This window comes from Amblyomma mixtum, chromosome 3, assembly GCF_055824585.1.
Source record: "Amblyomma mixtum isolate Tamu chromosome 3, ASM5582458v1, whole genome shotgun sequence".
Classification (NCBI taxonomy): Eukaryota; Metazoa; Arthropoda; class Arachnida; order Ixodida; family Ixodidae; genus Amblyomma; species Amblyomma mixtum.
The window spans coordinates 82,792,323-82,820,230 of NC_143014.1; the positions used below are offsets into that span (position 1 = coordinate 82,792,323).

Here is a 27,908-nt window from a genome sequence, read left to right on the forward strand (position 1 = left end):
TTAATGAGCGTTATTGTGTAATAAAGAGAACATAGCCTTTATAAGGATGCAAATTCAGCTGTATCAGAGACCGCTTTTTCATACCCTCTCTAAATGACAGAAGCTGAGTCACTCATGGAAATAAATAGCGGGTCCATGTGACCAGCTGTCATTTTAAATTGACCTCAGAAAGATTTCGTCATATGCCAACAGCTTAACACTTCACTGCCTTCATCCGTGGCATGCTTTAACAACTACAACATTAAATAACTCGAAGACAGACAGCCAGAGAAGTTTCTCGCGCATCTTCAGTGATTTAAAGACTGATTAGTCTGTACTAATTAAATCAATCAGCAAGGCTTAAACCATTTCCGTTCGCTCTATAGACAACCACTAACAATACTGCTTTAATTTTCAATCCCTTTTGCTGGCGCAGTTTTCTTTTTGCCCCTTTGCCATGGTGGGCGTCGTGCGCTGAAGTGAAAGTATTACGCCGCGCTTCGCAATGCATTCACGCCTCGCCATATATCGCATCCGCAGTCTCCGCGGAAGTTCTAGGAGGCATCTTTGGAGACACACGTGATGGCCGAGAAGGCAAGCAGTTGACTCCGCACGTCACGTCCGCCGCCGCGTTGTGCAGGGAGCGCTCAAGTGCCGAGCAGGCCGCGCGACGTCTGCACTTGGCTGAGACGACGGCGGACCGCTGCTGCCCCTTCGACATGCACAGCCGGTCGCGCCGGCATAACGCTTACGGTACTCGCGCCATTTAATGGGCGTCTCTCGCGCATACAATGGACCGACTAATTGGCCGCGTCACTTTCGTCACAGGTAAGCGCTTAGGCGGCTTTTATTTTCAGTAGTCATGCTAACTAGTGCGTTGCACAGGTTCCGGGTGGCTTGCGCAGACTTGCAGCGGATTGCATGTACGGAGCAAACATGCCGAAGGTCGCGCACCCCTGCCCTTTAAAGTGAGCAACAGCCTGTGAAAGTGGTAACCTCAAAACTTCTCTGTCGAAGAACGCATAGACGACAGTGATAGGCGCACGAGTGCAAAGGGTTAAAAGGAAATACCTGCGAAGGGCTTTGCTTGCCGAATTCTGTTTTTAACACAAAAGTCTACAAATGCGATGCTTAGCAAGTACGTCCTCGAAAGCCAATGAGAATTCAACATGTGGCTCCATTATATATGAACATGACCTTGTGAATAAGCTGAGATTACACTGAGAGCTACAGTGAACCCGAATTCAGCTACATTAAGAACAGTTCACGTGGTAAAAACGCGAGTATTTGGTCCGTGGAAAACTCGGAAGCTTAGTTGCTTCAGTGCAAAGGTTGTGCACATGATTTGAAAGCCAGTGTGTGAGATCACAGCCTAGAAAATGATCTCGGGTAGACGCAGGTTTCGACATGTCCCACAGCCGTGAAGGTGAGCGTACACAGTACTTTGGTCATGGAAAAGGCAGGGGGCGACGACCTAAACGCCTTGCTCTGTGCAGCACGATGTGGGCCGCTATATGGTGCATCGTGCAGATCGCGGCAGACACCAACAATGGTGAGAAAAGCTGCACTCGGCCGTTCAGTCAAGGTTACTGCAATTAATAACTCTCAGTTCTTTCCGCGAATCAAGCGGATGGGCCGTGCAAAAAAAAAAAAAAAAGCTTCACATTCTCATTTCGACATGTAAGGCACCCATAATGAGTTGTTTAAAAAAACAACAACCGTGAACTACAGATCACTGCTATATTTTGAGCTTGAAAACTGAACGCGAGTGTAAACGTCATTGTGGGAAAATTTTGAATTTCAGCGCGCTCTCTTTGTAACGTTCGATTACTGAAGTGAAATCAGTCAATCAAAAAATGATTAGCAGAGTGTTGTAGTTTTGGCGCCAAAGTGATAAGCCCCCCCCCCCCCCCCCCTTCCCCCCCTCCGAATAGGGGAATTGTCGGAGCCCATTTTGGCACTTGCGTTTACGAATCACAAGAGCCAAAATGAGCGCCATCAAAAATGCAGATAAAGACAAGCACTTTCTGTCGCGGCGTGAAGGAGGAGCAAAAAAACTTTTCCGTAGGCCAGCAACGTAGGCCAGGACCGTTTATATACGCACTACAAGACGCGAAAACAGTGGAAAGATGAAAGCGAGACAGGAAGTGAATCCTGATTTCGAGGGGCACTTTTGATTTCTTTTCGCTTTAACAGAATAGAACGCATGCATGATGCTATTCAAAGGAAAAAAAATTGCAGGAAGCATTGCAATACTCGAACGAATTCTTTCGTCCGCTACTATTCGCCGCAGTGCTGAATCTCAACGCAGTAAATCGGACACGTGGTCGCACTGCGTGCGTGTAAGCTCTGCAATAGCCTTAAAGTAAGTTAACGGTCCCCAATTTCAGACAACAGCGCCAGCTCCTCGACAACCTTCAACCTTTATGGACAAGAAATTGTGCCTCTTGCACTTTTATTCTTCGGAACGCGCACGTTACTACCGTGGGAGCCGTAGGCAGAAAAACAGTAGGAATTTTGCTTCCTACATATACTTGATATCCCGAGATCTACTTGCGCCACTAAATCGCAGGCATTTTTTCCTTTGCACTCCGAACGGGCAACGACGATGAGAAAAAAAAAAAAAAAGGCGGCTGCTCGGTGTACACCGCGTGTCACGCGATATAATGCAGCATCGGTAAGAATGTGACCTTTTCCCGCCAAATGGAGAACGCGGTTCGCTCCCGCAATCGCAATCATCCGTCTTGGAGTTATGGGACACTATGCACTGCGGAGGCACTGCTGCTTTGCGCAGCCTCGTGACTTCCACTCGTTGTGGTCCATAAACCAGTAACCACTACCTCAGAATTACAGCGAAAAAAAAAATGGCGTAAATGTTAAGCGGATTTTTTCCCCCTCTTAATTCTCGTTGCAATATCGTAAGATGTTCAAATCTTATACTTCCCTGTAAAGAATGAAGCGCCGACACAGCATCGTCGGTTGTCAGCACCGTCAGGTGACTACATTTGAAGATTCGAAGCGTCCGTACGCAAAGATTTAGCTTGTTTACCTACACTGACGCGCGGAAGGCAGCGCGCTCAACCTGGGGGAAGTCTTCTGACGGCGCAAAAGGCCCCATAGTGAGCGGGGGCGGCTGCCACTTACCTGCACCAGATTTCTGCTCTAGTTCACTCTAACCACTCGTTCCACGGAAAAATGAAACCGTGCGAAACATCTGGTCACGTGCAGCATACTATTCACAGACGCCAGTAGCATTGCCAGCCGAGACGACACAAGCACTTCACCTCACGTGCAGTCAAGAAATGCCGATTAAGTACCGAGCACGTGCGAATGACTGCAGTGGCTATAGCTTGCTGCCCGTCTTGCATACAAACCATGTTGCATCTATGGCCCTGTGCCCCAGCGCCTATAGTGCGCGCGCACATTCTCGCTAACCAGAAGACGCGTCGACAAAGTGGGCGCGGTCATGCTGCTCTGGGAGAAGCTACCGCCCGGGGAGAAGAAAGAATGGTGGCATGCACTGAACATATCGCCGTCCGTTGCTCCTAACTTACGCAGCATGCCGCGGGAAAAATAGAGCCGCAGTGTTACCGACGCAGCTGCTTGTCGCAGGGGCGCTGCCGGCAGCTGCCAAAGTCCCATTGTGTCCGCGCTCCCGGAATCGCGCCGGTTGCTGGCTGCGTAAAGGCCATACGGACTACACGCAGCAGCCACGACGCTGGGGGGCACCGATGAATCGGAGGGCGCCTCCAGCAGCAGCAGCGTGTTCAAAGTGGCGCACGCAATGCTCGGAAATAAGAAACGAAACTCGCGTCAGAAACAGCAGCCTCACATTGCAAGGAAGCCGATAGCCGATGAGACGCTGTGCAGTGACAGACACTCGGGTTTACGTGGACGACATCGACGTACAGCTTTGTCTAGAGTGCTCGAATGGTGTTCTGCAGAGCAAACGAAGCGATATTTTATGAGAGCTACTGAGTTTTCAAGACAATTTTTGCGCTTGAGCACAGCCGTATAAACATAGAAGCATCAAAGGCGCAATCACTGGACACGTAACAAAGCAGGTGTACTAGAATTTCGTTTTATTTGTCCCCCAGCACATGGCTCCAGCGCTATAGACAAGCGTGCTCGTGTGCTTAAGACTGTACGTCACGGACAACACCATTTGCAAGATAGCACAGAACCAGTGAAATAAAGTGCCGAGAAACAAGCGACGGGTTCCATTCTTCAGCGATTTGTACTGCGTACCTTAAAGTGAGAGGTAAATGGTTGTGCGACACACAGCGCAATAATAAAGATGGACTTGCATAAAAACCCAGGAGGAGCGCTTCGGTTTCATGTCAGTACGTCAACGCGCTGTGTGTACCATAATAAATCGGAACAAATCGCCGCACCTAGCTCCGTTACTTCAACATATAAATCAATTGATACGTAGAAAGTGGCGACCTATGCCACATTCACAACAACATTCTGCGGTACCTTGGGTTCAGGTATGTTGCTAGAAACCAAACAACTGCCATACGCAAAAAGAGAGAGAGAGAAAAAAGAGCGAAGGCGATGTGGTAATATGATATAATTATAGAATTATCCACTCAGGAGTATAAAAATTTCTACATGCGCTCATTTTTTTAGTGATCACAAGAAGAGCGCATCTGTTACGTTGTGATGTGATAAAATCTAGGTAATCTGCTACGGCTAAAAACTGTCCAAGCGTTGGCAGCTTAAAAGGATTAACCGGTTATTCTGTAAATAATAAATATTTTAACAAGTTGTGCACACTGCATTCGCTTGTGCAAAAAGCAGTCCTAAGGTTTAAGCTATGAATAAATTAAAACCAGAGAGAGAGAGAGAAACCGATATACTTATTGACTGATTGATTTGCTAATTAATTAATTAATCAATAAAAAAGAAAAGAAAAACTGTTGGCCGGTGGCTGCCACTTGAATAACGGTCAGCAGTTATGGAAGGATGAGAGATGAAAATAGAAAGGGACAGAGAGAAAAAAGAAAATATTACAACTCCGGAAACGCGCAAACTGCCATTAAAAAGCAAAGTACTCATCTAGAAGGATGGGAGACAAAGCCACCTCAAGCAGATCATTCACCCTAGACAACAGCAACCGGGTAGCAAGTTCAAGCTCTTCGAGAAAGTGCACCAGGTTTCAGAGTACTCTGTCAGGCGTTCGGACGGAATTGAGCGACCGCAGTAGTCTATCCACACTGTTAGCAAGAATGCCGAGCACGCGATAGGACAGAAGCTGCGGTTGGCGGGGCGCAGCGAACGCAGTGCATCTGAAAGCACCAGGTGTTCGAGCGCCTCTGATCCTCCGCAGCCGCGCCACAATATGAGCCGACACAGAGAGAGAACAGCCCCGCACGCTGCTGTTGGGTCGGCGATGTGAATGAATGAAATGTCGGCCATATAAAATTGCGCTCAATTTACTAAGATTTCTCACCAGGTCGTAGTATCTGAAAGCTGAAGCGTCGCGATCTAAGACGACTTATTTTTGCTCAATTGATGCCGGTAGACGATCGCTGGGAAAAGGTGCAGCAACGCAGCGGGTACGACAGTCAATTCAACGGAAAGGCAGACGAGCGCCACTTCTCCGTGGTAGCGGCGTTGATGCCATTTTTGTACAGGCAACGGATAACGTTCGCACCTAGACAAAAGGACTGCTGTTCGCGTTCAATGTTGCACTTCGCTTTTACTAAAGGCAACGATTTACACAGTACTACTTGCAGCGGCGTCTCCAGCGTTAGCAACCTGTGATGAGGCGGAGGCTGTCACTGGACTCCAGCAATGCAAGGACCAGATCCACCAGATAGACAAAAACACATTTAACGCTTCCAACGACGACCACAAAGAGCAACTCTGTTGGTAAGCCATGTTGCATTTATCCAAATTAGACTTCTACGATGGTCGCTCCGAATGTAGTGCCTATTTATTTTCTGGAAAAACACGTATGATACAGTCAGCTAAACGACACTTCTTCACGGTGAATGCTAAAAAGCTGCAGCATCATATTTTTCGACCGCGTCTTTAAAACGGCCCTTGAGCCCAAGATTGCGGAATGGACCCCCGCCGTGATGTAAAAAATGGCTGAGGCTTAGCTAAGGTTAAGCCTAGTCAGATGCGAAGCATATTGATGGCTAGGCTTGGTAATACATGGCTTTCCTTGGTTGAATACTTGGTCATTTTAATACAACCACTAGAAGTATAGCAAGGATTGCCGTGGCAGCTATATACGGGATCATCGGTGAATTCAATGCAGAGTGTAGAACCGCTGCCCCAGCACCGGCTACAACAGCATTCTTGGCACCCATGGAAAGTACATTGGAAACACCCTTAGTTATTCCACCACCGCCACCATTCCCTATAGACTGTATTGATGTACCCCCAGCAGCAGCACGCCGCTTAGCCAGACGTTCATCCCGCTCTTCATCGGTCTCTGTGGCACGCTGAAGCTTTCGCTTCTCGTTCAAATCAGCCCTGCTTTCTAGGCGGCATCCCAACACCTGGCCGCCTCGTAAGTGCCCGGAGAGCGAGGCAAGCTCAGCTTTATACCGCTGCTGTAGCGTCACGTGGTCAGCTGCAGCGCCTCTGATGTGGAGCCTCCACCGCCGCGGCCGACCGCGCGAGCCGGCAGCCCATCTCCCCTCTGCTGTGACGTCATGTTGTCACGTGATGTCACGTGGTCACGCTCCACCGCCGCGCTCGACGGGCTGTAGTGTAGCTCTAGTAATATGCTTCGCATAAAAACGCCCGTGTGCTGTGCGACGTCAGTGCACGTTAAATAACATCGTGTGGTCTAAATTCACCCGGAGCCCTCCACTACCGCGTCCTTCGTAGCCCACGTGCACACTGATGATAAATTGAAGTTGGCCTGTACCAATAGGTTTCCTAACTCTAGCGACCAAGTCGCTATAATTGAAAACGGAGCTTTTACAAGATAGAAAAGGGCGCAGAAATTAAATACACGTTTCGACATCACCCGCCGATTTCGAAAGTGTACAGTGTGGCGCATCGAGTGATTTTTTTTTTGTGCGCGGATCACAGACGGTAGGCTACACCTTCATTCAGGGGTTTCCCCAGGAATTTAAATGGGAGGCGGGGGGGGGGGGGGGGATGAGGGTAGAAGAGTAGCCGTAGTCATTTTTTTTTTTATCTGCGTCTTGATGTGCCGAGGACTAACAACGCTTATCACTTCATCACTCATCAGAAAGAGTGCAAACAACTACTTCACTTCCACAATAGCTAAAGGCGTATTTTTCAACGGACAAAACTAAAGAAGAAGGACTACATAAAATGATCGATAGAATACATGGCAGCTCAGATTTCTACAAATAAAAAATTGGTCGATTTGCCCAGTTCGGCCAAATGCGAATTAGGTATGCTAGCATTTCGGTTTTGACTACGGTTCCAGTGTTCAGATGGATTGTTCACGGAAGGCAGTTGTTCGGATAGCGACAATGGGTTAATGCCCACATAAGCGGAATTGGTCATTCTCTACTTTACATTCATAGATCTCTGGGTGTCCTCATACCACTCCTGGCGTAGTGGTGCAGCGGTTAAGCGACGCGCCATTGCCCTGCTATGGCAGGTGCTGCCATCGATGGGACTTAGGTTGCTTGGGTTGGATTAAGACCCAGGCTGCTCTTCCCGAGCAACCTGTCGCGATTAACTGTCACCTGCCACAGTGGCAGTGGCTAGGTGTGTATACACACGCACGCATACCTGGGCAGGTTGCCCACAGCCCGGTGACCAGCCTGCCACGAAAAAGGCTTGAAACAAACAAACAAACAAACAAACAACGGCTAATGCGGGGAATGGTCACTGTAAGTGCTAACGCACTAAAAACTGCGGCTGTTCCACACCACTCGCGTAACGCAGACGTTGAAAACGCCGTAAAACACGCGCAGCTGTGCACTAAACATAGCAGATCAAGTCAATAATTAAACGAACACACCAGGAAGTAGAATTCACGCTCAACACTGTGCGCACACTAGGAAGGTGTATATTGGAGGTTTGATATCAGCCACGACGATTTGCATATGACATGGACACATCTGGGTATCAATTTACGGCTGCTACGCACAATTGGTTGAATATGTACAAGCACAGGCACTTAGCACATCCCGATCATTCACTCAATAACTATAAACTAGTAAAAGGTTGGTTGTTTGGTTTATGGGGTTTAACGTCCCGAAGCGACTAAGGCTATGAGAGACGCCGTAGTGGAGGGCTCCGGAAATTTCGACCACCTGGGGTTCTTTAACGTGCACTGACATCGCACAGTATACGGGCCTCTAGAATTTCTCCTCCAAAGAAATTCAACCGCCGCGGCCGGGATCGAACCCGCATCTTTCGGATCAGCAGCCGAACACCATACCCACTGAGCCACCGCGGCGGCTAAACTAGTAAAAGAAATATAAACCAAGACGTGAGCTTGGCGGGTGTAACTGCTCGGAATGTGGTTGAGAATGTGCCATATAATTGTGGTTGTTTAGTTATTTTATTAGTAGGAAATATTTAGATGCTCACATCTTGGTTTTAAACTAGTAAAAGAAATATAAACCAAGACGTGAGCATCTAAATATTTCCTACTAATAAAATAACTAAACAACCACAATTATATGGCGCATCCCGCCAGTTACACGTAAAAAATATTCGTTGCTATTTATGGGGGTGCCTTCCGAAAAACAATAGAGTGTGTATACCCCCCCCCCCCCCTCCCCTTTCAGGGGGTGTGTAGGGAAATCACTGCCGTCAATCACTTGAAAACCGTGATCACGGAATAGGAGGTCTACGTGACTAGTTTGAATCGAGTGGCGGCAAAATTAAATGCAATTTCATCAGCAAAAAATGCGTATTTTGCTGCCAGACAAACACCAAGAGTCGATTTTTTAGTTGAAACAAAAATCGGATGGAGTTGTCCTCACTGTCCGGTTAAAGCCACTATACACGATACCACATACCACACCACATACAATATCACATACCATCCCATACCCTACCACACCAGACAGCAGAGTTGCCAACGAGGAACAAGAGCCTTGCCACGCTGGCGAAAGAGTGTACCAACGAGTGTGATCCACTGGTTCACAACACGTATGACTGAATTGCTGCCAGAATAAAATATTCTCTACGTAGTCCTTCCGTTTTTACACCAAAGGGACGGCAGCCACAAGGTGCCGAATTCGGTTTGTAACGTCGTCAGGGCAGTAAATCCGAGATATCCGAGAAAATATTAAGGGGCCAATTGGGTCACAAGACAAGCCTTTGCTTTTTCTATAGCCTGACTGTCGGAATTCAGGCTTTTAGCTCAGTAGAGGTTGCAATTCTATAGTAGGGTACAACTTAAAAAAAAAACAGCAGTTGCTAACACTGGGCCACGGTCCGCGGCGTACTATATTACTCCGCTGGCCAATCACAATAGTAAATCAACTTTTCAGTGTTTGACTATATTAAACAAACCAGGTATCAAAATTCTAGAGCTTATAATTTGTTTTCTTGCGATTAGCTTCTTGTATAAGTAACAAGACAAGTTTTAATAACGGACTACTCTTTTGTCGTGGACGAATTCTGTGCGGCGGTCCTAAATGTGGGCGTAGCTTCACTGCAGACTTAAGTTGCATCCGACTGTAGAGTTGACTGTCTCTCCAGGTTCGCATTGAAACAAAGGACCACACATTTCGTACCCCAAATAACAACGCACATTACTGTCCCCGTTTGAGGGCTGCATCTTGGAATTCCTCTGTGGTGTCTATCTGTGTCCTCTGCGGGTTATACAGGGTCTGTTCTGAAAGTAATAGGACTGGTTTTTTCCTGGGCGAACGGGCGGACGAGAGGTGGTATGCGCGTGCAGGATCGTTGAAGGGGGATATTGGGAATGCTGGGGAAAATCGGCTCTCGGCCGTTGATGAGAGGAGGTCGCTTGTACTGTGAACCCCTGTCTAAACGTCTCGTCACGTAGAATCATCGAGCGTTTACTGGATCAGTGATACGCGATCAAATTTTGAGTAAATCTTGGTAAAACGGGCAAAGAGACTCACAACATGATTAAGGAGGCCTACGGTGACGCTTCCATGGGTAGATCAGGTGTTTTTTGAGTGGCACAAGCTTTTCCGAGAAGGTAAAGAAGGAGTGGAGGAAGACGACCGCTCCAGACGCCCTTCGACCAGCAAGACCAACGAAAATGTGTAGCGAGTGAAACATTTACTTAACCTGATCGTAGAATGAGTATCAGAATGATTGCTGTTGACTTGAGCATTCCTCAAACCCAAGTTTTTGAGATCGTGACAGAAAACTTATCCATGAGGAAAGCGTGCGCGAAGTTGGTGCCGGGAGTGTTGTCAGAGGAGGAAACGGCCAACCGGTAGGATCTTCTTCATCATGTGAATGAGGACCCCGATTTTTTGCCCAGCACAAGGCGGCAACGCTGCCTCAGCCCCACTACAGTCTCGACTTGGCCCCGCCAGACTTTTTTCTATTCCCGAGAATAAAATCGACGCTCAAGGGGAAACATCACGGATCGGTAGAGGCGGTTCAACAGGCCGTGACGAGGGAGCTAAACATTATTCCGGTCCAGGCGTTCCTGGAGGCGTACGAAAACTGTAAAACTCATTGGTAGCAGCGTGTAAGTGCGGAAGGGTGCTACCTTGAAAAATTGTAATCGTTTGTACTATTCTCTTGAATAAATTTTGTTTTAAAAAATCAGTCCTACTACTTTCAGAACAGACCATGTAGTTCAGAAGTCGCCCAAGTACGAACAGTCGTTCTGGATCAGGCACACCACGTTTCGTTGATGTCTACAAAACTGTCCCATTTATGTTTTGATTCAGTATATGTCATGCTAGGATCCATGTGGCGATTAATGCAATGTTGCCAACATTGTTTTCGATTATTTTAGAGTTAGAGACCGTTAGAGATTTTAGAGAGAGTTAGAGATTTTAGAGAGAGTTAGAGATTTTAGAGTTAGAGAGAGATTATTTTAGAGAACGACGCAGAGATGTCGGTCTGAACCATGATCTTTGGTCTGGTACTCTGCAGTGAATCCAATATCCAACTCTACACAAAGTTCTGCTGTCGTAACTTGCCGATCCGTGCGGACGAGCTGACCGAGGCGCTCTTCATTTTGCTCTGTGACGGCTGTGCATGGCGGTCCCAAACATGGCTGTACTTTTCACGTCGCTGTCGCCAGTCCCAAAACGCGCAGTTCACTGCGCGTATACCCGCCTTTTTAAACGTTTCTGAAGCGTTGGGGTGCTTGGGGGCAAACTTTTCCTTCCTGCATCGGTACCTCAACAGTAGACGCCATTTTGTCAGACTCCCGCATGCTGCCATGTGGGGTTCGACATTAAAATTTAATGAATATTAGCAGGAAGGTTCAAACCCTACTGCGTGCTATCAATATTCGCATGTGCCGTATTGCGTAAAAGTAATAAAACAGGAGGTATTATCTTCGGAGCAATCTTCATATTGATTTTTTCTGTGAACATTTGAACAAAGACATTATGTCTCACTTGTGTACAGCTTACACTCTCACCCATCGGTCTTGCAAAAGGACTCTGCACGTCGTCTAGCGACCGCATACGGCTGTACTGAATGGCAATTGCCGTGGAAAACACGAACAATTAGTAAGGCCTGATGGAAAGAAGCAAAATGCAAAAGCCACCTAACGCTTCTTGCAGATAAGGAGAACACAGCACCAACTGCACTGATAGCTTCTTTATTTTATGCTGTTGGAACAACTGTACACATCTCTGTGGTCACAGACCATATCCGGCATCCCTATGCATTCCTTATGGGCCACTATAAATAATTACAAAGCACCCGTTTCCAGTACCAGCTGAAATCAGCCGCGGTGTTTGGCATTCTCAGCTCGCCATTTAGATTGTTAAAACTGAAGGCACAGCGCACGAAAGACAGGACTAAGGTAGGGACAAACAGCGCTCCTTTGCGTTGGTCCTTATGTATAAACATAAGGACCAACGTACGCGGGAAATAGTTGAAGCTCTTTTAATTCACCGGGGTCTTGACAACTGCGTCAGCAAGCCTTCCGTCACGCTAACACAAAAAGAAATTGACTATCTTAGCAGTTAAGTACGCTAGTGTAGGATGCGATTGTGTGCTTTTGTTTGTTGTGTTTGTTGACAATCATCACTGATGCTGTATCTGTTGATTGTGCTCCTTTTTCGCCTATTTATTGCGTGCGAGCAATAAAACATTTTACAGCGCTGTGTTTGTCCCTACCTTAGTCCTGTCTTTCGTGCGCTGTGCCTTCAGTTTTAACAATGTACCGGCTAGCCCAAACAAATACCTTAGTCGCCATTTAGACCTTTTAAGCCAGTCACATACATTTCACTGTGGTTCTTCAAAACGGCAGGAGAAAATGCAGGTGAATTACTTACCCTGTGTCACTACGCTAAACGAAACTGCACCGTAGGCTGCGGTGCCTAGACACCAATGTATCAAAACTATAGAAGGCCGTCCTAGCTGCAAGCCCAAAAGGGAGCAGGAAAGAACGAGCGTCATGCTGATGGAGGCTTCTCAAGTGTCATACGAATTGGATTGTGATGTTTAAAGCAATATACCGAGGACAATTGCATCCAATATTGTTAGCAGTAAAAATTCATTCTCTGTCCCTTTCTGGCTATGCTGATGTTTGTCCAGCAGTAAAAGACGCATTTATCGCCGATAAAATTGGACTGAAAAATCTTCGCGCCAATCAATTCAAACTCATGACGCTCTTACTGAAACAGACAGGTTGCCATCGTTTTTGAAGTGATTGGCGGTGTAGCGTAGCCCCTGAGACCAGGAATAAAATCGGCGTCGACGCATGGATTTTACTTGCGAGAGCGACCGACGATGGCGACACCTTATTTCGCTTTATGGTCTTTTCTATCTTACAAATGCTCTGTTTCCGCGATAATGGCCTCTGTGATTGGAAGGCGGTGCTCTATCGACACAGACCGGCTTCTATTTGTCCTCAGTGTCCCTTAAAAAAATGGGGAATTAAAAATCAACCGGAAGAACACAATTAAGCAAAAAAGAATGCCTTTTGTAGACGCTGTGCAGAAGTGCAGCGCAGCGATCTGCAGACGTAATTTAGCATAAAAATAACATGCTGAATGAAATTTAACCGAGCACAGTGTTGTGGTCTAACTGTAACTGTTGCCTATCAAAAATATCATGGTGTTTCATTTAACACAGATGAGCATCCGTGTTGTTCGTTGTTTCCCTCTTGTGTTTAAGTGTTCACAAAAGCGCAATAATGAAAGACCATGATTACAACCAACTAGCCCAATTTGAAACCGCTGTAGTAAAACTACGCAGCCTACGGAACTCACGGAACCACACCTTTACCACTGCAGTTGGGCACGATCCCTACAACCCACCTGATTTACATTCCATCGGTCGCACTTGAACGTAGTAACCATATACCATTGTGCAGGGACATCGGAGAAGTAGGGGCGGAGACCCTGCACTGTGCTCCGTCACGACTATCTGCAGGGCCGGCTGTTCATTGCGAGAACTAAAACAAATTACCGCCAAAACCGCGATTACTGTCCATTTTATTATCACAGGGAAATTTATATAAGAATATGCCAATATTCTGATACTCTTCCTAGACGGCAGACTGTCCTTTAAAACAGTTCAGCAAGGCGGCTACGCCAGCAAGGCTGAGGAAGCGCAGTCTTAGGAAAACTGTTGTCTGCAGAATATTCAAAGGGAAACTCGATTTTTTTTTTCTTTTCAGACTCATTGCGAGGCAAAACTTTTTCTGTACACTCTCCTGTGTGCTGATCGGCGCTTTGTTGCTGTGCAGGTCGATTTGCTGCCTATATTTTAAATACATCTGCAGTGCTAAATTTCTACTGCAAAGCCTTGTTTTCTATGTTAAAAACAATACTCGCCAGCTGGTACACGCTCCACGTTGGTTTAACGAAAAAAAAAGTCTGTTTCCGGCCATTTTCAGACATTTGTGTACACCGCCTCATCGTTTGTATCCGTAGTTTAACAATATAGCCCCGCAGACAGCGTACAAGTTTTTCAATAACATCTCTGACAACATCGTTCTGTCACACACTCCAATTTGTACCGGTCTCACTTTCTGGTGTTGCTCAGTGTAACGAAGAGAGGAAGCTTTGAGAAATACGCGACCAACAATCAACCGGTGCTACCACCCGAAGCACAGCGGCTGAGCGACACTCGTAGTAAAGTGGTCCTTCATTATACCGACGGTGCAGCGAGTTCCGAACTGATGGTCTCGCTAAATCGCACTTCCAATGCAGTTTCTTTTAATATGCCATGAACAATGTATACTGACAAACTCACTGAGATACGGATACTAAGGGGCATGGGCTTTGTCCTCGAGCCTTAAAGTCATGGCCACGCGCGATCAACAGAAAACCGGAGAAGCTCAGATGCGCCGCTGTTTGCCACATTTTTGTGAAACGAACGGAACTAATGTACACGCGTCTCTGATTCCGCTTGAATATTGTTAGGTCGTCCAAAACACACACTCAAAATGCAGCCACGATGATGTCAGTGATCGTTTCCAGCGCACTTTCTGCAAATCCTGCGGACATGCACCAGCAAGTGCTGTCACAGGTCAGAAATTTTACTGTGCGCAGAATGTCTTTCTGCGACTAGGTACAACGCTGTAACAACTCCCTTGCTTGAATTGCCATCGTTCCCATGCATGTTATTAGTAGTTCGGCAGATTTCAAACAAGCATCCTCACTGCAACATACCGGCCTTCTGCGCTGACGGAAGCGCAAGTTTCATCCTAGAACCAAACAGTGTAAAAAAAAAAACGAATGCAATTCTGGGCAACTGAACGTTGCAGTTTTTCTCTCATTCCGTACGTAGCACATGCAAAACTTGCACAATGTTACTGAGACTATAAATCCGACTATAAAGCAGTAAGGAACACCTACCGTGGACGTTCTTTGCTGTCTTCTCGCAAGAGGTGCCCATCCGAGGGTGTTTCTCAGACGCTCGTTGCAGGCGAAACGCAAAAGGCACCGTGCGATGTCAGTGCACGATAAAGATCCTCAGGTGGTCGAAATTATTCCGGAGCCTTCCACTACGGAACTTCTGAATTTTTTCACTCCCACCTCCATCCTTTCCTCAAAAACAAGTTATTAGATATGCTGCTCAAGACGCACTCGGAACGCTCGATTTAGAATGACATTAATTTGACAACAAAAAACAAAACCAGACAAAGACAAGCGCTCTCGTTCACAGGTTGGCTAGCGGACCGAGGCCCCCGGCCTGGCTCTTCAGAAAAAACAGCAGCTTCGGCTCGAAAGTCGCCTTTTAAAAATGTATACAGGGTGTTCCTAGGCGTACTCCAGCTCCAGGGTGCCCCAGCTAACGTGAGCAAAGGGTCACAAAAGAAACCAGCTGCACATATCGAGTACACTGCAGCTGAGGCACTGAAACTTAAAGACCGCCGTTGGCGGACACCGCTGGATATCTGGGAAAGTTCCAAAAAGAAACTAGCAGAACGTCGAGACCACAGCTGACTCAATTTATGGAATTACAGCGTTATTTTTTCCTCGTTAAAGCGCGCAAAAATCCGGACGTCAAAAGATTCCGGCCTCTCTCGCGCGCAGGTAGCTACAGCGGTAACAGCGGCTGCGCGAGACACGGCCAGTACGGGAGTGCCGTCATGCGCGGGATACGTTCCAAGTGCGCACCCTTTCCACAAGCGTATAAATTTCGTGCGTTTTTTTACTTCACAGCGCCCAGAGAAAACCGCGCCCTTTGTGGTTTCTTCCGAGGCTCTGCAATCTTTTCACTGCTACTTTTCGCGTACCACCAACAGTTTAGAAGTTCGACCGATTTAAACTGGTATTAAATATCCTGCACGCTCTCCTCTTGGAGACAACCAACAAAGTTCTAACTTCCTTACACCCCGGCTCACGTTAGACGGGTCACCGTTTACGACAGCAAAAGAAAAATGTTTTCTGTGAAGACACAATTTGACAGATTACCACAGCGCTATGGAACACGGACACAAGACATGCAAGACAGGACAGCGCTAGTCCTACCTTGCGTCTTCTTATGTCCGTGTTCCATAGCGCTGTGGTAATCCGTCAAAGAAAAACAATGAACCAACTAGCCCAGACCAAAGCTTGCAGAACTGTGTCAACACAATAAAAGTCATACGCACAAAAAGAAACTATCAGGCGAGACTCTGTGCACCGTTTGAATCGCACTTTGTTGCTGATGATACTGTTGTAGCTAATACCCATATATGCGGTGGTCATTCCCTACTTTACATACATAGGTCGTTGGGAGTCCTCATGCCACTCCTGGCACAGTGGTGCAGCGGTTGAAGGATTATAGATAGCTAATTTAGTAGCTTGGTTTTATGGAGCTTAAGTCCCAAACATACCTCGGCAAAATCACGAGTGCTCGCTCACAAAGGTTTGGCTAACCTACGGGCTCACTCAAACTCACACAGGCCCGGGCTCACTCGAACTCATGAATTCACTCATTTAGGCTCACAGCTCACTCAGACCCATCTAGGCTCACTCATTTCAACTCACTACTCATTTGGGCTCACTCATTTCGACTCATCTGAGCTCACTCATTCGGGCTCACGTGCACATTTCAACTCATGGCTCACACATGTTCACCTTTACTCAGGACTCCTGTAAGCTCGCACATCGGACAGCTGAATCGTTTTTACGCCCAACGGCGCAAGTTACGCGCCTAATATGCGTAAGAAGGTTGTTAAAATACGGTAGTGCGATAACTTTTAACTGTAGCTAGCCTGTAGCCAGAGGCCTGGCTCAAAGGCCTAGAGGCCTGTAGCTGCTCCTCGCGGGATGTAAAGATCTAAGGCCGCTGCATGAGGAACCGATTAAAAAACAGCAAAGGAAGAATTAGAGGAACCATTATACAGCAAGCAACAGCTAATATCTAACGAGTCCAAGCATGGCTACTAATCAACTTTTCTCGCCTTTCAGTAGTGTTCTCGAGTGCAGCAGCAAGAAAAGTTACATACCACGAATCAATCAAATTGCTCATCATCTCGACCAAAAGCGTATTCAGCATTACGAGTGCACAGGAAACACTCCTTTATAAACGTTACAAACTCTTGCCCAATCGCGTCATGGATTCACTTGGGATTGTTCAACCTCACATCATGGTTTGGCTTATTAGGGTTTAACGTCCAAAAGCGACTCAGGCTATGAGAGACGGCATAGTGAAGGGCTCCGGAAATTTTTGACCACCTGGGGTTCTTTAACGTGCACTGACATCGCACAATACACGGGCCTCTAGAATTTCGCCTCCATCGAAATTCGGCCGCCGCGGCCGGGATCTCACATCATGGACTTATTTGATAGGTCCAAACTCTTCCGGACTGAACAGGACTCATCATGATGTGAATGTGAGCTCGAACTCACGACTCCGATCATGATCTGATGTGTCCGGACTCACGACTCTGATCATGATCTGAAATGAGCCTGAGTGAGTAGACTCATGAGCGAGAGCGCCGACCTATGGTACCAAAGCACTGAAGCTATGAGGGTCGCCGTGGTGTAGGGCTCCGGATAATTTCGACCACCTAGAGTTCTTTAACGTGCACAGACATCACACGGGCCTCTAGCATTTCGCCTCTAAATGCGACCGCTACGACCAGGATCGGACCCGCGTCTTTCGGATCAGCACCCGAGCACCATAACCACCCAGACATCACGGCGGCTAACTTTAATAGCTCGTTTTCTTCTTTCAAATGATGAGTTCGGTATTATAATACATGAATCATTGCGTGGTATTCGCTATACGACCACCAAAATAGTCAACAGAATTTCTTCTCAAATGCTGTTCCGGTTTCGTCAACCAAACGATGGCTGTGACGTGTAATTGGCCTTTCGGTCACGTGAGGCACGAAAAAACTGCAATATAAACGCCGACAAATAGTTTTAATTCACTGCAACACTTGCATCAGTCTGCCTCAAGAGCTGGAATGACAACATACGAAGTATTAGCAGTTATAATTTTTTTCCATTCCTCACGTGACCCAAGCCAAAGACCAACTACCATGGAGGTAAAAAAAACATGGGTTCAACACTGCTGAACCGAATGTCGAGTAATAGCTCCGGTGATTTCAACGCTGGCTTCAGTGTTTTATTACCTCTACCGGCCGGGAGCTATGGCTGTGGGCGACCGGGCGTTGCATCGAACGCATCCTAGTGGACCGGTGTTCTGTGCAGAACCCACTTTCATGCCCTGCGCATGCGATGCCGCCAGACGCTTTCCCGCCCCACTCGGTCAAGGTGTGACGTCACGGAGAGAGTACGCAGCACACCTGGGCACCCTCCTTTCATCCTGTCCTCAACGCGCCGACGGAGCGCACATCGGCAGGAGCTCTCAGCGGCGGCGCTTGCGCAGTGCGGAAACTAGAGTTACTGTATACATGGGCGTCCGGAGGGGGGGGGGGGGGGGGGGGGGGGGCAAGGGGGGGCGGCTGCACCCCCCTGGAAAATCACTCACTCGAACCGTGAGTGATGGCCGCACGCCAGGGGCGGTGGTGCGCTCAGTCAAAAGGGTAAAAGCAGCCCCGCATGGTCACATCTGCGAAATGCCGCGTCCGGGCGTGCGTCGTTCCGCCGTTTTCAAACCACGCCATCGTTAGCTCTACTGAAGGGCGACCTGTTCCAGACATACAGCGGCACCGGCGAGCATGTGTTTCGAGCCGCCTTGAGATGGGTGTCTGTTTCTTTGATCTCTAGAGAGATAGCGACACGGAGGCAGACAGTGCACGGGGCATCTTGTTTTCACCTATCGTTACGCCGGTCACCGACGAATTCTTAAGGAGGGAAGGTAAAATCAGCCGTGTCCACCCCCGCTTTGTCGGGCTGCTCAGGGGCAAGCGGGCGATGAGTTGGCGCCGCCGCCGCTCGCTGTCTCCTCCGATCCACGGGTAGCGCAGTTCGGTAGAAGCGCCGCTTTCAGAATCTCCGGCAAAGGGGATTGGATTAGCTGCTTTTGTTCACGGCGACGCAGTCTCCCGAGGCGCCCCCACACCAGCGTTCTTTGCGTCTTCTGCGAAAACCAGCGCCTTTGGTCAACGCAGCCCGATGGCGCCTGCCTGGCTCGCCTGTCACCTCTGGCTGGGCCTCAAATCACAACAGCGCCCATGTACTGTGCGTGTCAGTGCATGGTAAAGAGACCCAGGTGGTCGACATTACCCGGAACTCTGTACTACTCCATCCCTCATAGCCTGAGTCGTTTTGGGGCTCTGAACCCCATAAAAACACAAAAACAAATTTTCCGACCGGAGTGGCGAGTGTCCCTTCCCCTCGGAAGTTGCGCGGCGTTCCTTTCACCCCCAAAGTGCGCATTCGGGGATACTGCGGCAAGTAAGCCCTTGCACGTGTGCGCGCCTCTGTTTGTGCTTGGGTGTTTTTAGTGGCCGGTTGTCAGCGAAGCTGAGAACAACCAAGACAGCGGACGAGAAAACGACGAGCGGAGAGCAGTGTGTGTGCGGTTGCTCGACTGTGCGGATGCGCAAGCAAGATGGAGCGAGGTGTATGAAGCTGCGAGCGTGCATTTATCTTGTAAATAAGTTTTCGTTGTATATATAGTCATTTTTTGTTTTCAACGTACGCGTTCAACAGTTTTTCCAATCAATGTGTATGATGAGTGTGCACCGAGAGCGTGTAATGAAGCACAGAAGTGAATTTATCACACGTGTAATTACGCAATTCGCCCAGAAAAATCCGAGGCACCTACAGTTGCTGTTCAAGGAAGACTGACTGAGTGACTGTAGTTGCGTGTTTGTGAACATATTGTGCTGTGTGCTGGTCATCAATCCGGGTGAGTCGAGAACCCGTATGCAGCAAGACTGAGCACTCTTCTCCACGAAGTGATATAGCATCTTTTTGCATTTTTATTAATTTTAGTTGTTTCTTCATTGATAAACTCCAATGTACCTCTCCTAGCCGCGCTTTAATTTGCTGTTTGTAATTTTTCTTTCATGTGTGCATTTTGTTTAATTTTTATTTATATATAAATAAATAAATTTACTCCGCAAATAGCGCCTTTCTGCTACGAACATACCCCCCCCCCCCCCCCCGGGGCACCAACGGGCCCCCCCCCCTGCAAAAAATTCTGCGGACGCCCTTGACTGTATATGACCTTTGGTAGCATATACAGTAACTCTAGCGGAAACTACCCTCCTCCTCTCCACGGCGGCGCTCACATCTGCTGGGATCTGGGATGCCGCCAACACATAGAATGAAAGGACGTTGATGCCGCTACCCTCCCCCATCTCCTCTCTGCGCGGCACGCGCGGCGTACGTCACTGCCTGTCCACTCCTCTCCACAGCAGCTGGCATGCGCAGCGTGTGGCTCTTTAGAGGTCAAATTGCGAAGCGAGAGGTCATACGCTGAAACTCGTCGAAGGGAGGTCATGATAGGAGTAGAGCTATCGCTCTGAAAAACTCCTCCATGCCAACTACACATGATAAACGCCTTCGGTGATGAAACCGAAACGGCGTAAACCAGAAATTCAATCATTTAGCGGTCGTAGGCGAATTGATGTCTAAAGTATCATGAAAAAAAAAGTAAATTTTTGGTGTCTATAGTCCTTTAAGCATTGCGCCAAACAGTCACCAGTGGGCCCTGCCAGACCCAGGTTGCTCTCCCAAGCAAACCCTTGCGACCAGTCATTAACTGTAGCCACCATACTGCTGCCTGCCATGATGAGCAGGTTGTGATGCCATCACAATGTACAAGTCCTGCGTGACGGTGGTCACCATTTTTGCTTTCAAAGATGCTGTTAATGCTAACGCATAAATAATTTTGTCATAAGCGACTGCCCAGCCTGCAGTCGCTGCACCTCCAGGTTAAAAGCAACACATCTTATCTTCCCAGCAGCGCCGTGGCCCAGTTCGAAGACTGCGTCCGCACAGCAATACGTCATGCCGGCTGCCACCACGAGGTGGATTTCTTGGTAACCCTGCTGATGTCTAAGGCGCGAGACATGCTGGGACACATCTACGATGCCAACTGCTGGTACGACTGCAACAAAGCCGCTTCCAGTACGCTCAGCGCTTCTGCCGGGCTTGTAGCGCTGGCACTGGTGGCACTTTTGGGGACATGAGCCAGCCTCTATGGCCACAGCTACCGTGACGAGACTTTAACGTGGCCCCATGAGTGGGTCACAGAGTGCCTGCAGGACTTCTGGAAGTGTGCTTGCAAGGACGTTCGTTGCTCTTATATTCTTTTAGTGACTTTAGCAAACGCTTTCTCTAAGCGGCGAGCCATCCACATGGATGTTTTCAGGTAATTTCCCAAAGGCTTGGCAGTCGCACAGCTGAAACTCTACGCAAATGCCCAGTGAGAACACACTGAAAATGTCATTCTATGGCATCCATTTAACTTGCAAACCAAAATGCCCAACTTACACATTGCTTTACACCCCTACATCTGCTTTTATATTCCAGCATGCAGCATTTTAGTTAGCTGTGCAGTATGACTGCTGTTTCGTAGTCAAAACAAAAGCTTCATGGCCTTTGCTTCACTGGCTGAAGTCAGCATATATAAATATATTCATCTGTACTTCATAATGAAAGGTCTTCAATAGAGGTATGCTTATTCATGTACGATATTTCAGCCCCTATGAAGCACAAGGCTCTGGGCAAAACATCATACATGTTCCTTTCCTGTGCTTGTATTCAATGCATTAAAGGGCCACTGACCAGGGTCCGGACATTTTTGAAAAACAAGCCCACTGCATAGATGAGGCATCGAAGATAACCTCTGCAAAATACTAGAGCCATGCGCGCCCCGAAAAGCTGCAAAAATTCAAATCAAAGCCCGCTCGTTCTTTCCTTCAACAAAAACGTCCCCGCCCCACTACTCTGAACTCCCTTGACGTCATGGGGGTTACTTTCGCTAAAGGCACTCCATTGGTGCATCTTGGGCGTAACCTTGGCGTCGCGTCGTCTGCACAACGCTTTCCGCAGCGCCTCCTGCTTTGGCACATGCCTACAAACCCGCATGAAGGAACAACAACAAAAAAACCGTGGAGGGAGCGTACGGCGACAGCCTTGAACCCTAGCCATAAAAAGTAAAAAATAGTAAAACTGAGTGAGTTGGCCCCCCCCCCCCCGCCGTGATCACGTCACGAGACGCTCTGCGTGCGCGCTCCCTTCTTAGTTTTTTTTCTTCTATGCAAGGCCCCCAAAACAAGGTTTTAATTACTAGTGCGGCAGAGCCTTTCCCTCGCTTGCCCACTTGACCGCTCCGCACACACACCGCTTATCCTTTGTGCATCTTGCGTACGCCTTGACTCCAATGAATGACATGGGCTTTGGAGCGGAGAAAAAACACAAACACACAGAACACAAACACACATGGAGAAAAGCAAAGGGGCGGTTGCCGGGTCCGCGCTTCGCCGTGTATTTCGAACACAACCGACTTCCGCCCCTCCGCTCGTGAAATGGTGGGGAGGCCTAAAAAAAATGAAAAGGTGGCTCGCTAACTGGGAATGACAAACAGATGTATGAAAGGATGCGCTCGCTAACATTAGTCTAGTGGCGAAACACCGCGAGGAGACCCAAAGAGCAAAACAGAGAGGGTGTTAGGAAACCCGCAGCCCCCCCCCCCCCCCCCGAATAGACCCGTAGCAAAAACCAAGAAAAGAATTCTATTGAAGGCGGGGCCATGACGTATACATGTGACGCACTCCACAGACACCACGCCTCTGGCTAACATCGGAGAAGGAAGGGGTGATTTTGCCTTGCCAAGGCTACTCGACGAGGAGCGGGTGAGAAAAATCTCGAGGAGGGAACAGAAGGAGAGGAGGCTCGCTCCAAGAGAGGTAGAGAGTGTTTTCGACCAGAGGGTGGTCACGGGCCCTTTAATGTGTGTTCTGTGATAGTGATGTCTATACAACCTTAAATGATAACAGCAATTCCCAGTAGAAAAACAAACCTCAAGATGTTGCTCATATTATATAGCATGTTACATCTTCTTTCGGCGTCGGGACATGTAGGAAGCTCCACCTGTAATAAAACCACAGATTGCTAACATCTCTGTCCTTGAAGCCGAAAGCAACCAAGCTACTTAATGCATTTGGATAGTATTTTCTCTGTTGAACCACTATCTTACTGATGTCACGTGTATGGTAAATAAAAAATATTGCCAAATCACCAGCCAAGCACAAAATGACATCCAACATGCCAAAGTTTTAAGCACACTGTACCACTATCCTGTTTTTTGGGAACTGTGATGCAGAGGCAAGGAATGAAGGAATGAATGAAGGAATGAATGAGCCTAGGTACAGTTCACCTGCAGTTTTCTCTTGGCTAAGTGGTGCAAATCTTGTCATACCTTGCTCAAATGCAAATTTTTTGTTTTCATCAGCCTGAGTACTTTGTTGCAGGATACAAAGAATTCTGCAGTCATATGCGTGATGTCAGCAATAAGTGAGGCAAATGTTCCCACTTTATCACTCCCCTCCCTCGCTTGCTCTCTCTCCCATATTACTGGCTTGCTCAAGACATTTGATGTCACAAACAGAGCTTTTTGCTGTGTCCTACCACACTCTTGTTTGCTTTCAGCACATATCAATTTACTAAAACCTCGTTATTTCGATTTCAAGGGACTGCAGAAAAAATTTCACCCAAATGTCAAATTATCGAATGGCCCACAGAAAAACTGCCAAATACCATCTGCAGTAGGGTAGATTTATTTGGGAAAAAACTGGGCACCGGTCAACCTCTTTTGAAATGAAAACTGCGCAGCAACAACAATTTTTCAAGGTTCAGTTAAATGATTTACTGTGTGCACACTGTCCAGAGCGTCAATGCAATCTGCTCCAATATGGTAGAGGCCTTAGTGGACTCCTTCATGGTGCTGTGTGTGAGAAGACTTCACCGTACAGTGAACGGCGCGTGAAGAGACCACAGTTTCAGCGCAGTAGATGACTGGAAGAACCGTGTGAATGCAAGCGATGGAAACACACACTGGCAACAGAACGGCAAGACCTCTTTTGAAAAAAAAAAAAAAAAAAAACAACCCGAAAAGAAATGAATATTGGTACGTGGGGTTCAATGTCCCAAAGCGACATATGGCCGAAGTGGGAAGCCGTAGCGGAGGGCTCCGGATTACTTTTACAACCACCTCAGGTTCTTTAATGTACACTGACATCTCACAACACGCGGGCATTTTTTCAGTTTGCTCTATCGAAATGCGGCCACCGCGGCCGGGTTCGATCCCATGACCTTGGGATCAGCCGCCGAACACCGAAGCTACCGAGCCCACCATGGCGGGTAAAAAATTGTAGCCTCTCTCATCGAGAGTAGATGTAAGCATGAAATGCTTTGCAGTATCGTCATAGGACTGTCTAGAAAGTGTTATAGTGCTAGCCGCATTTTTGAAATGGGTCTCGTCCAGGTCATGCTGCGCCATAGCACACCACAGCACAAAGTACTTCTGCTGCCTGTCTTGTTGAAGAGCAGAATCAAGCCAGAGAGATACACGTTCACGAGCCGACAGACCTGTAAACTTACAGTGCCTTGACTTAAACTAAACCTCGTTTCAGGGTCTCACAACTGTCAAACACAATGATAATACCCATGGAGCCACACAACTGCTAGGAACCTCATTCCTTTATGGACGCCGTGCGTCTGTTTGTGGTTAAGCCCCAATTTGCAGTGCCCAAAAGCGCAACCTTCCATTTGAATCATTTCCGTGCCAGCACGCGTCACGGCTTGCAAGCGATGCGATAGAAATGCTACTCTACACGCTGCCACCGACAGCTTGATCTTCATAATAGCAGAGGCTTCAAAGGCCTGCAGGGGGCCCTTCCACTGGCAGCGCGCCGTTTGCTTTAGTGTACGCCAAGCTGATAACTGTTTGGACGGAAAGTCTCTGAAAGTCTGCTTCGTGTTCTTCCTGTGGTTCGCCGCAGTTCCTGGGCCATGTTCACCAAAGTTTTGCACCAACAGGAGCTAAAAGCAAAATGCTTTAATGAAATTAAGAGCAGCATGCCAACCAGCCTCCTAGAAGGCGCGCCACTCAGAAAATGAATCTATGTAACCGGACTATTTTTCGGCCCAGTGACGACGAACGGAAAGGCCTCATCACGCCTGCAGTTGCACACATGTCAGAGGTGTGCCGGCCACATACAATTCAGGGTTGAGGAGTGGTATACGGATGACCATTTTCCGTGCCAGCTATACCTCGACACGTCTGCGTCAAGAGCCGTCCAAATAACCCCGAGCAAACCTAGTAGCATACGAATATAGGGGCGCCCAATACCAGATTTAAACCCCTGTCACACTGCAAGATCTAATGTCCTTCGAATTGAATGGCATTCGATGCATCGAATACCATCCGTCTCTTTCGGTGCAACAAAATAAAAAATAATGTAATTTGCAGGTGATAGCAATGACAGTCACCAAAAAAAAAAATTAGAACAATTAAGGAATATCAGTGTGAACAAAAGTTGCTTGAAATTGCTCTGTAGTATATTTAAGTTGGCGAAAACATAAGCATGCAATATTATAGACTTCAAATATTTCCAGCCATGCTGCAGCACTTTAGCCATCAAAAGCCAAGTATGAAATCACCACAAATTTGATGAATCTGATAAATAATAATACAGTGGAACTCCGCTATAGTAAACTTGGATTTAGCAAAAACTCGGAGATAGTAAGTGAAACTGTGGTCCCACTTTGCCTCCAATAGATGACTGTATACATTTTTTTTTGTTATAGTCGATAAAAAAAACGGCTAAAGTAAAGAGCGTCTGGCCGTGGCGATGTACGTCTTGTGGAATGATCACAACGCGACACGCGCGAGGTCGACATTCGGAGGCAAATGCATACCAAAGACGATAAAATGGTGCCCTTTGAGATAGCTTCACCGCCAATCTGGGAAGCTGTGAGGAGAAGTCAACTTCTTAAAGTCCTTGGGGCAGTGAGGCAAAGCGCGCGGCGCGCACGGGGGAAAAAAAACAAAAAAAAAGTAGAGCTGGCTGTGAATGTGGAAGAAAGGAGGAGCGGGTTGCTGAGAATGGTAAGAGTAAAAATGCAGTGAACAGTAGGAAAGGGAAGAAAAGGGCGATCATTCCGAGCACGCCAGCGCGAAGTACAGGGAAGTGGCGGCAAGAAACGGAGGCGCGGCGGCACTGTGTGAACGGTACCGCCACGCCTCGACTGCGTCGCGTGTTTAACTACTGCCACTTAAACGACGATGAGGCTGCGGAAAATGACGTCGTGTTCACGCAAAACTTTTCACACGAAATCAAACTCGTGTTATATTCGTAGCCGCACTGTATATTTGTGCAAATGCAGTACTTCCTCAAGACATTAACAAAATTGAAAATGTGATAACATGAAATGTGATCACTGAAAATAATAATGATCGCATAAAGGAACAATAAGAGCAAGATGAAAAGTATTTGTGAGTGCTTATTTTATAAACAAACACTGTGTTTAGTAAGTAGCCAATTAATTACCAACGAGCATCTTCAGAGCCATGCCATCACCAACAACTGATATAGTAAAGATCCTGATATATTAAAGATTTTTACTGGTCCGAGCCACTTTACTATACAAAGGGCTCTACTGTAATTGTAAACAAACATGGCTGGCACAGCAGAAAGGAGAATTGCTCATTAACAGTTTTAACCATCTCTGAACTAAACGCAAGTGCAATGGCAACCAAAGAGAAACACAGAGCCCAAAGTGATCGAAGGTCGTGGGCAAGGCTGTGCTTCACGCTCAGCAGCTGCCATTAGCTGTTGCTGATACCAAGAGTAATAGCTATCCACAACAGCCTCCAGTCAGAATAATTTCACACTGACCATCCATTCCCTTTCCCTAAACCCAATTTATAATAGATGTTTTCAACAATAGCAACACCAAGTTAACAGTTTTTTAGCAGGGCTCAAAAAAAAAAAAATTTGACTTTGGCAGTGCACACATTATTTTTTTGGACTGCTTATGTATGCTGTATATATGGTGTCCAGAATATGCATTCAGTTCGAGATCGAATATGAATGAGTTCCCCAAACTCATTCAATGGCGAATCACATTCGAACCTACTGACATTAAACGACCCTTTGTAGCAGCCGATTAAGGACATTTGATGGTAATAACATTCAGTTCTTATGACCTTAAAATTGTTAGCGTGACAGAGTTATTACATGGGTGTTTGGGTGGGACTGTGCCAGCAGTCTGAATTATCCAGATTATCGAATTAACGAGGTTTTGCTCAGCCAGGTTTCTAAGTTCTTGTAAGGAGTAGCATCAATAAAGCAGATTTCTTACGCCTGTCCATTTTCGTACACCAAGGGGAAATACTGCTTCCACTCCTGATTCAAGAACATTGCCTGCATAGCTGGCTTGATAAAGCCTGGCAACATACTTAAAGCTGTCATCACTACAAGCATGATTTCAATGTGAAGCCTAAGCAAGAAATAGCCATACAACTCTTGGCAACAACAGAGTTACGAAAAAAACAAGAACAAAAGTTTCTCAGCCCCTGATCTAAGAAGTTCTAGAGCACCAGGAACCATTCCAATGACTGCAGAATTCTGGGAAAATCAGAGTTCATTTCTGCTTTTGGTAATGCACCTTCTCACACTAGTCATGCCCTCATGCAAAATCCAATAAATTGTACCTTCAACATCAATGCCGATCTTTGTGTTGGGTTTAGTGGCGCATAAGCATCTAAGGCTATCATGCGCAATGCCGATCTTCAAACATGTGCTGAGCGTACCAGCTTGTGTGGTGAAGCATTGTTATTGCAACTAAAACCATATAGTGTTGCATTACCTGTTGAGCTCTTGTAGCTAAATTGATTGTTGAAACAGTTCAAGTGCACAATCAACACCACTTCAGTAGCAGTGTGAGTTATGCTAGATGTTATGCTGCATGATTCAAGTT

At 47.2% G+C, this 27,908-nt stretch overlaps 1 protein-coding gene across 3 annotated transcripts; it reads left to right on the forward strand.

Annotated features, from left to right (window-relative positions):
• Nucleotides 1-444: 444 nt before the first annotated feature.
• Nucleotides 445-27,660, forward strand: LOC149350810 (uncharacterized). 3 transcript variants are annotated; one of them, XM_089579962.1, is made up of 3 exons: nucleotides 445-807; nucleotides 5,709-5,856; nucleotides 20,884-27,660. In XM_089579962.1, the coding sequence occupies exons 1-3, from the start codon at nucleotides 771-773 to the stop codon at nucleotides 21,107-21,109; spliced, it is 411 nt and encodes a 136-aa protein (XP_089436088.1). In that variant the 5' UTR covers nucleotides 445-770; the 3' UTR covers nucleotides 21,110-27,660. The 3 variants fall into 3 exon arrangements, with proteins under 3 accessions (XP_089436088.1, XP_089436087.1, XP_089436089.1); XM_089579961.1 differs by having other exon boundaries at nucleotides 446-807; nucleotides 20,881-27,660; XM_089579963.1 differs by having other exon boundaries at nucleotides 451-807; nucleotides 5,721-5,856; nucleotides 20,881-27,660.
• The last annotated feature ends 248 nt before the right edge of the window (nucleotides 27,661-27,908 follow it).